Genomic DNA, 9,323 nt, shown 5'->3' with positions numbered 1-9,323 from the left:
GCCGGACTGTGAAGAAGATTCGGTTGAATCCGCCAATGGAGGATAGTGAACCAATTACATCCAATGATGTGGAAATTCAATTGATTCACAACTCAGATACTCCTACAGGCTCTCCCGTTGCAGATGCTAGAGATGCCGGCTCTCCTCAAGGGGCTTTGTCTGTTGCCGACCTTTCCCACACGCATGGCTTGCGGATCGATCGCCAACTCCTCAAGTCAAGAGTCACAATCTTTTGCTCTGGTCGTACTTCAACGTCTCTTCGCTTCCTGGAAAATGTGGTGTCCAAAGAGAGGCAAAAGGGAGCTAGTTGAGGATAGGCAGATACAATGCAAATTGTGTAATTGGAAGACCACGGATTCGCCCCGAGCGACTTCCACGAGCAATATGAAGCTTCACCTCAATAAGCATGGAATTCACGGCGATGGCTCTGGAGGGAACGAAGTGAAGATGAGGCAGGAGTCGGTTTGTTCAGGAAGAAGGCTGGTGATGGGTTACCGAAAACCTTAGAACGGAATTTGTTACGTTGGATTGTTCTGGATGACATGGTCTTCATGGCAATTGAATCAGCAACGTTCCAACAGATATTCAACGATTTACCAGGTGTTTCACTTCCGTTCACTGGACGTTTAAAGGTCGCCTGTCGAATTGACACAGAGTTCAATGTCCATCAAGCTAGATTGGTGCACGAACTCTCGCAACATGTCAGACCATTGCGCTATCCCTTGATGTTTGGACCAGCAAAAATTCCTCGGCTATCTTAGGAGTGATCTGACATTGGCTGACCCACGATAATCAGTATGGGGAACATGTGCTTGAGTTCACAGAAATATGCGGTGCTCATAGTGGAAAAAATATCGCAGATCTGTTGCATAAGACTTTGGCGGATCTCCGAATCGAAAGTAAGGTCCTTACAATTACATCAGATAATGCTGCAAATAATGAAACGTTAATGTCCGAACTATACTTCCGTATACGCGAACATCTTTCAGCAGACGATACAGATACTACGAGTCCTCGGCGATTTCAAGGCGTTGACAGGTACATCCGGTGTTTGGCACATGTACTGAATCTAATCGTAAGTGACATTCTTTTTGCATTGAAAGCAGGCGATAGAAAGACAGCAGTCGATGCCTGTGACCTCATGCAAGCAAACCAAGAGATTGGATCACATTCCGCACTGTCTTGACTTCGGATAACCCGTACCCCACAATGAAAGCGACAATTTGTCTGCCAAGCAAGCGGACTGAAAGACAAGTTCATTGAATATAACGTGGACACGCGTTGGAATTCAACCCATCGAATGCTCCGAGATGCCCTCGAAGCAAAACAGCAGATAAGGAAATGGATCGAGCACCAACACTATCTTCCTCCTTCGAACGAGGACTGGCGCCGATTACAGCAAATCCAAACTGTCTTGGCAAAGTTTGAGGCGTTCACTCTTACCGTGTCGAAGCGCGAACCACCGCTCAGTTTAGCAATACCGATATACTAGGAGCCGTACGACATGCTCAATGATGCTGCTTCAATGCACGGAGAGTTCAGACCTTGATCCAGATATTGCCTTGGCTGTATTGGTTGGGCTGAGAAAGTACCAGAAGTACTATGACTTCATGGACGGCCAAGATGCATATTATATAGCTCTGGTGCTAGATCCACGTTTCAAAACTTTGTTATTGGAGAAGGAACTTGCAGAATCAGTCGGATGGTCCAGAGTACATTGATCCTAACAATGTCCACTGCGATTATGCCCTTCGCCAGGGAATCATGATGACAGATGCTCCGCCGTCTGTGAAGGATCGCCCGGGAACTATCATCCTCCAGACGGGCTCGGACTTTTCTCGAGCGACCAGTTGCACGCGCTTCAGCACGCATTCCCTGACTGCACGCATTCCCTGACTCCTCGCAACATCTCATCTTCCACGATGGAGTGGATGGCTACTACTATCTTACCATGGAACCCTCTCGCGAGCACCACCCTCACGATTAGTTCGCGTTGTCTTTCTACGCTTGGGCAAGTCTCTCCGATAGTCGAAATGAAACTCGTCCGCGTCTTCTCCAACTGACCCACGGCTACGGCCACGGCCTTAGAGCCTTTTGGCACTATCCTCCAGGCTGAATTTCCCCATGTCAGTGACGGCAAAATTTTCTATGTGGAACTTCCGTGCCGTCATATCTTCCTGGCAGACATTAGCTATCACATTACGACTGTCATAATATGTGACTATAATGGTGATACAACCAGAAACTTGCTTCTCCTGTAACGGCTCACTGGCAATTGCCTATCCAAATAGATATCAAACTCACGGACTTAGCTACAGGTATAAGACAGCTAGGAAGATAAGGATAATAGGAAGCTATAAATGGCTAGAATAGCAGGGAAATTTGTTTAACTATTATGATCATTCGCAGGATGTGGAGGAGCTTAACTATCATTAATATAGCGAGTGTGGGGGGTACTGACTAGATGGCGAGGTCCTAAAATCGGTATTTGCACGGCCCCAAAACGAGAGATTTTTATGATCTTTTATAACTCACAAGCCTTGTAGAGCGAACAGCGACGTCGTGGCTTTGTCCATGTCGCTGCATTGGGTGAATACTACCCAGTTTGTGACAGTCAGACCAACAGTGGCCAGTTTTATTATTTCATTTAGGTGTAGGAGTGGTCGCGTATTGCTGTGACGCAATGACTTTTAGCCTAGAAGTGGCCAGCAGCAGCCGACGATGTCACGGGAGTCTAGGAATAACAGATCGCAGCAAGAATGCTAGGCATGCGGCTTACACTTTGGGCCCTAGTATAATTCAACGTATTGTAACCAACCCTCAAAACACACCTTCAAATACTCAACACATTCAGTTAACCACGATCTGCATTTATATCCTCCCTATTCTGAACCAACTGCGCGACATTTAAAGATCAATAACCAAGCCTCCTCATGTCGATCAGGGGGACTGCGTCAAAGCAGTTCCATTCCATGCCGATTTCTATATCGTCGCGAGTACCGTCTGCAGTCACATCCGATCCCTCGCCATTAGATGCCATCAGAAAACAGACGAATAAGATCGAGGACATACTGGACTCAGTGTCTGGTCCGATCAAGCCTTATCTCCCTGCCATTGGTCGCTTTCTGATTGTTGCAACATTCATCGAAGATGCGATTCGAATTCTTTCACAATGGTCCGACCAGGTTTTCTATCTAAATAGTTATCGTCACATGCCATATATTATCACCATTATCTTTCTATTCTCTAACGTTGTGGCGATGCTTGTGGGCTCCTTTTTGATCATTACTAGGAAGTACTCAGTTTATGCCGTTGGTGCGCTACTAGGTGTTGTTATCAGTCAGGCGATCGGCTACGGACTTATTTTTGAGCTTAATTTCTTTCTGCGGAACTTGTCGGTCATTGGAGGTCTTTTAATGGCCCTCAGCGATTCGTTTGCTCGAAGGCGGATAACCTTTGCTGGTCTACCAAGCGTTGACGAAAAAGATAAACAGATGTACTTTCAGCTAGCTGGCCGGGTTCTACTAATTTTTCTCTTCTTGGGATTTATTATGACTGGTAATTGGTCAATTGCTAGAGTTTTTGTGAGCTTTATTGGCCTAATTGCCTGTGTAATGGTCGTGGTCGGATTTAAAGCCAAACTGAGTGCTATGCTTCTGGTAGTTATTCTCAGTCTCTTCAACATTCTAATTAACCACTACTGGACTGTAAGTTTATGGAACATGGTTGGCTAGATCGTGTTAACTAACGAGACACTCAGTACTCAAGCTCGCATCCTAATCGTGACTTCTTGAAATACGAGGTTAGCCTTCGAGTGTTTGCATAACTTACATTTATGAGTTAACATCGTGATGCAACAGCATTTCCAAACTCTTTCGATTGTTGGTGGCTTGTTATTAGTGGTGAACACAGGAGCGGGAAAGATAAGCATTGACGAGAAGAAAAAAGTACTCCATGGCTTATTCGTTACTTTCCGATTTGATGACGACTATGAACTGACGTCTCTTTCTAGATTTATTGAAGAGGAAACATGTCCGCAAAGTGGTCCAACTTCTAACCGTGTATTGGATGTAATTGCAAGCACTTAGGAGAAGTCGTCAGGTGCATGTTAGCTTGATGAGACGAGACGAATAAACTGGCGCATGTAGTTTACCTCATACGTATTATATATGTACTGTCAGCTTGTGAGCCTAGCATGTACATAAATAGTCGGTGGTTTATGCCTTGAATCTTGATCTATTCCAATGAGAATGCTAAGTCTCAGTCGTACATCTTAAAGAAGATATACGTCTCCTCAATGGTGATTTGACAGATTTAAACCTCTAACAGACATTGCTTTGATGTCCACATATCGCTGGCCCCATTTTGTCTTGACAGTACCATCCGTGATTCAATACCCAGCTTAGGAGCACGTTGGGAATAATCCGAGACATGGCAAGTTTCAAATTTCAGGAACGAGCTATCATATCCATAAAAGTTGACTACTGTAGAATTTATTGCTGGGGACTGAGTCCAAGCTTGGTGTGTCATTACTTGACTTCTACACGCTCGCATATTGCTCTTCTAGCGGTGCACCAGTCGACCACGAATGGAGGGGGAGGTAGCGGGTGCTACAAATACTGATAGATCGTCTTCAGCTCGCTTGAATCCGTCCAAATTTACGCGGCGTCGGCTTTTGAGTCAGCATGGAAGCTATCTAACAATTACAGTTGTGATATTTTCAGCATTCACGATTGCCAGTATATTATACTCGTTCTTGACACGGCAGTTGGATAGTAAGGGATGTCGTGAGATATGGCTTGCTCCGTCTTACGCCAGGATAAAGAGTTTTGATTCTGCTCATACAAAATTTGCATCCAAATACGCACTATATCTGTATAGGGAGCAGGGGTATGATCTACTTGAGGTAATTATTGCCCTTTTTTGAGCGTATGGACGACAGCATTTCTGACCTTAAAGCAGCCCCATGGAGTGCCTGTCTTGTTCATCCCTGGCAATGCAGGAAGCTATAAACAGGTTCGAGGACTAGCAGCAGAAGCAGCTCATCAATACTATGACACTGTGACTGCCAAGGGATCCTACGGGGACGGCGGCGCAAGAAATCTTGACTTTTTCACGGCCGATTTTAACGAGGACTTCACAGCCTTTCACGGACGAACTTTACTCGATCAGGCGGAGTACCTTAACGACGCTATTGCATTCATTCTGTCGTTGTACAAGACTTCTTCATTTAGTCATCGATCGAATAGTGATTTTCCGCTTCCCCGATCTGTAATCTTGATCGGGCATTCAATGGGTGGAATCGTTGCCAGGACAATGCTTACACTGCCAAATTATCGGCCCGACTCTGTCAACACAATCCTGACGCTCTCAACGCCGCATGTGGTGCCACCAGCAACTTTCGACTGGGATATAGTACGAATCTATGAGCGTATAAACAGATACTGGCGAGATTCTTATTCGGAAAAGCTCGTGGGCCGGAATCCACTGGCATCTGTTGCACTGGTGTCTATCGCAGGCGGAAAACTTGACCTCATTGTCCCTTCTGACTACGCGAGTATAGCGTCACTGGTTCCTTCTTCTAATGGTTTCACGGTTTTCACATCCACAATGCCTAATGTGTGGACTGGTGCAGATCATCTAGCTATTGTATGGTGTGATCAGTGTCGAAAGGCTATTATCAAAGCTTTTCTGGATATTGTGGACGTCCGAGAGCCAACGCAAACCAAATTTCTCAGTACGCGATTGCAAATATTCAGAAACATCTTTCTTACTGGGCTTGAAACATCAGCTCAGAGACGAGTTCCATTCTCATGTATGAGTTCACAAGTAACTGCAAAGTACAAAGTACGCTACTAACACTGCTATAGTGGTTCATGATACTCTATTGAAAGTTCAGGATGTCCCGAGTATTTTTGTTGATTTGGGACGACGTGTCGTACTGCGTGGACTAGGAAGATCGAGACAGCCCAGAGCTTATTTAATACCTATCCCAAAGGATGGTGGCCGTGACGATTTCTTCAGCATTCTTACCGACCAAAAGCTAGACATCGATGGCCAAGATCAGAGAATCGATATCTTACTGTGCGAACAAACTCAGGACAATCTAGACACAGACCAAGGCACCTTTAGCACCATTATTGACTTTTCCAAGCCAGACACTAAGTCCATCAGTTTCCCTTGTACAAATTCTGCGGCAGATAAAATCGTTATTCCAGCCTCGGGGAAAGGAACGTTACATCCTCATGATGGCAATACATTCTCCTATATTCAGTACAAGTTAGGAGAAATATCTCGCTATGATTATATAGCTCTAGTTGACTCATATACAGCATCATCTTCGGGGTTCGTTTTTGCCGAAGTGATCAATAACCAGACGTACAGATATGAAATTGAACCTAGTTTCATCAGTATGTTTCTTCCTTGCTCATAAATTTGGCAGTTTATTAATTATCATGTTGAGGACTTCTTGGTAGTAGGTCACATCTGCAGCTTCCATCTAGTCGGTCTGGATTTGTCGAGATTTCTGCAACAACATTGTCCAGTGCTCTTGTATCATATAAACTGCAAGTGAAATCTCAAAATTGTGGTATGCGACCTTCTACAGTGCATAGATGTACCTGACTAATGATATCAATGCCGCAGGTGCACCGCCAGAGCTATTTGGTCCTCTGGTACGACAATTTATTACTGATCCGAACGAATCTAAATTTTTCCCTAATGCCGACGATGTGGATATCAGCTTCTATGGCTCATCTCCCTTTGTTCCGCTCACTTACAGGCCCGGTATCACGAACAATTTGAAGTTGCAAATGTGGATTGATCCAACTTGTGACCAACCGCAAGAGCTGTACTTGTCTGTTGATATTATTGGAAGTCTCGGCAGTTTGGTGATGAGATATCGAACTGCTAGTGCTGCTCTACCACTGGCGATCACGGCCATCGTACTTCTTATACAGTTTAACATTTACGACTCAGAAGGTACAGTCTATGATTGCGACACCCTAAAGGGGGGGATGTACTGACACTTCTTGAGGTATTTTCATCAACTTCGGATCGGCACTGGAAATATTCATAGGGAGAGGACTTCCTATTTTAATGCTTGTGTCAACTATTTTTATTATTATACTGTCTTATCTTATGCCTGCATCAAGTCTACCTTTCTTAGAGCCGGAGGACCAGTTCTCAGTCAGTGGGCCATCCACAACCCCAGTGTACCGATATATTCGTTATAACAACATGTTTCTGGGTCTTGCTGATCCACACATGTCGTTTTTGGGACCTCTATTCTTCACTATTGCATGCGGCATGTGTATTGCTGTATATTACACCGTGACTGCTCTTCTCTTATGCGCCGCGAATATATCGGATTGGTTTCAGGATTTAGATTTAACTCGAAGTCGCCACAGAAGGAGATTGCTAAACTACGTTTGGGTGGCGAAAATGAGAGAACGCTTGCATGTCAACAATAGCAGAGTTGCGGCTGGTGCCAATGCTATCTTTATTGGAGGCTACTCGACACTAACGGCATTTTATTTGTCGGTGCTCAGTGGCAGTCGACGTTTGTTGACAACCTTTATACTACTGATATCCGTTCTGGCATACGTGCCCTATCAATTCGCATTTGTGGTCGGATTCATTGTACATATAAATACGTGTATCAAAGCATTGCGTCTGCAGAACTCTCTGGTAAGTCCGCAAGAGGAAGCAATTCGACCCAGTCTAACGATCTTGTAGCGCTCTCAGAATGGGCAATTTAGTTCGAATTTCATTAATTTTGCAGTATCCATTCTAATGCTAATGATATGGGTGTTACCGATTAACATCCCAGTCCTGATAGTGTGGGTTCATAACCTTGCTGTTCGATGGAATACTGCTTTTTCATCTCATCACAATTTGCTATCAATCATGCCAATCATACTGCTAGTGGAGAGAATGATTACTGGTAAGATGATTCCAAGGCTGACAGGAAGGTATGTCTCATGTTCGTTGCAATACGTTACTTTGTTCTCAAGTTTGTTAATATGTCGTGAAATATAGGTCCCAGATCGTAACTAAGGTACTTCTCCTCTATCTTATAATCTACGCGTGCTTGCATGGCATTTTAAATGCATATTGGCTTCACTACATTATGAACATTTTTTCGTTTTGGCTTTTTATCGTTTATCTGGACTTCGGAGCTGATCGCGTGATGCTCCGATTTAATCTTCAAAATTACTTTGATGGGAAGTTTGATAAGCGTCCATAGATCGTTTGAAATTGTATGGAATTGAGGAGTTTTGTGTTTGGTTGCAGATTTCACTTGGGTCAGTTGTAGGATCATTTTATTCGGCTGCATATCTGTATGATTACTTTGTGTATTAATCTAAAAAAGTGTATCATTTCTTGGGTTAGCTACGCGTTGAATGCCTGTCCAAGTCACGCCCTATGGTCAGATGTCTACTATGGATAGAAAACAACGTTACCGCAAATATACATATGCTATCTTATGGGCCTTGCCGCTCCTTGCGATTTAGCCAGGAAGGAGTTAAGTATCTATCAATGACATAGACCGTACAGTCATCATCTTTCCATCCACCGTTGTCTCACGATAAACGCTCGCAACCCTTAATCCTCGTAAGAGCTTGTCAGCAGTGCTATTCCATATCATCTGAGTCGCGACGCCACCTTCTTCATATCCAAGTATCAAACAAAAAGCAATTGCTTTATCCGAACTAGCCAATACCCGCTTTCCTGCAGAAGTCACTGGTAATGGAGTCGCGAGAACTGCGAGCGTATCTGGATTGGCATTGACTAAACTGCCTTCAAGTTCCCTTAAAAGTCTCGCCCCAGGTTTCTTTTGCTCATATTTACATTGGACAACAACTGGGATTTTTTTCTCGAATTTGTAAGTTGACATCGTACCACGAAGGTCGACACCATTGTCTCCTGTTCCGCCTGAATGCTCTAAACTCATCCGCGCGCTCTTGGTGAGCGAATCGAGAACGACGTACTCGTAAACCGTCCCGACATAATATGTTGTATGTACCGGAAGTCCATGGTGCTTCGCATACCGCAGAAAGGTGTCTAACGAATGATGATATTTGGTGGCATTTGTCAGACTTCTTCGTCCATTTACTAAGATAAGGTGACAGAGAGACGACACTCCCGGCCGAAATTGACCACAGCTAATCATCAACTTTGAATCGTAGTATTCAGGTCGTAGTCTTGTAAATCTTAACTATCTGGCGTAGACTTACGATAACTTACGCGTTGATGTAGCCACGCTGAACGACATCTATGAAGCGAGAAAGTGTGGATTCTTGCTGGTCTCGGCGACCTTG

General features: G+C 44.3%; 3 protein-coding genes across 3 annotated transcripts; 2 read left to right on the top strand and 1 right to left on the bottom strand.

Moving 5' to 3' along the window:
- The first annotated feature begins 2,811 nt into the window (after window positions 1–2,811).
- Window positions 2,812–4,400, top strand: V1508DRAFT_415246 (SURF4 family-domain-containing protein). The gene is made up of 4 exons (XM_066940043.1): window positions 2,812–3,707; window positions 3,761–3,802; window positions 3,861–3,947; window positions 4,013–4,400. Exons 1-4 carry the CDS (start codon window positions 2,934–2,936, stop codon window positions 4,019–4,021), a joined length of 912 nt encoding a protein of 303 aa, XP_066796526.1. The 5' UTR covers window positions 2,812–2,933; the 3' UTR covers window positions 4,022–4,400.
- V1508DRAFT_77494 (PGAP1-like protein-domain-containing protein) lies at window positions 4,381–8,388 on the top strand. The gene is made up of 8 exons (XM_066943049.1): window positions 4,381–4,906; window positions 4,963–5,815; window positions 5,871–6,410; window positions 6,464–6,586; window positions 6,646–6,981; window positions 7,037–7,689; window positions 7,738–7,973; window positions 8,041–8,388. Exons 1-8 carry the CDS (start codon window positions 4,589–4,591, stop codon window positions 8,246–8,248), a joined length of 3,267 nt encoding a protein of 1,088 aa, XP_066796525.1. The 5' UTR covers window positions 4,381–4,588; the 3' UTR covers window positions 8,249–8,388.
- V1508DRAFT_415242 (uncharacterized protein) lies at window positions 8,361–9,311 on the bottom strand. Its single transcript, XM_066940042.1, has one exon. It carries the CDS (start codon window positions 9,173–9,175, stop codon window positions 8,528–8,530), a length of 648 nt encoding a protein of 215 aa, XP_066796524.1. The 5' UTR covers window positions 9,176–9,311; the 3' UTR covers window positions 8,361–8,527.
- Between the last annotated feature and the right edge of the window lie 12 nt (window positions 9,312–9,323).

This window comes from Lipomyces doorenjongii (genome assembly GCF_038497915.1).
Source record: "Lipomyces doorenjongii strain NRRL Y-27504 unplaced genomic scaffold V1508scaffold_17, whole genome shotgun sequence".
NCBI lineage: Eukaryota > Fungi > Ascomycota > Lipomycetes > Lipomycetales > Lipomycetaceae > Lipomyces > Lipomyces doorenjongii.
The sequence above is the reverse complement of the archived record's forward strand: the minus strand, read 5'-3'. Positions and strand labels throughout refer to the sequence as shown.

Coding starts and splice junctions, on each gene's coding strand:
- V1508DRAFT_77494 (XM_066943049.1), top strand. CDS start 4,589: ATGGAGGGGGAGGTAGCGGGTGCTACAAATACTGATAGATCGTCTTCA. Junction 6,411..6,463: donor AATTGAACCTAGTTTCATCA/GTATGTTTCTTC, acceptor TATCATGTTGAG/GACTTCTTGGTAGTAGGTCA. Junction 7,690..7,737: donor TGCGTCTGCAGAACTCTCTG/GTAAGTCCGCAA, acceptor ACGATCTTGTAG/CGCTCTCAGAATGGGCAATT.
- V1508DRAFT_415246 (XM_066940043.1), top strand. CDS start 2,934: ATGTCGATCAGGGGGACTGCGTCAAAGCAGTTCCATTCCATGCCGATT. Junction 3,708..3,760: donor TAATTAACCACTACTGGACT/GTAAGTTTATGG, acceptor CGAGACACTCAG/TACTCAAGCTCGCATCCTAA. Junction 3,803..3,860: donor GTGACTTCTTGAAATACGAG/GTTAGCCTTCGA, acceptor GTGATGCAACAG/CATTTCCAAACTCTTTCGAT.
- V1508DRAFT_415242 (XM_066940042.1), bottom strand. CDS start 9,175: ATGATTAGCTGTGGTCAATTTCGGCCGGGAGTGTCGTCTCTCTGTCAC.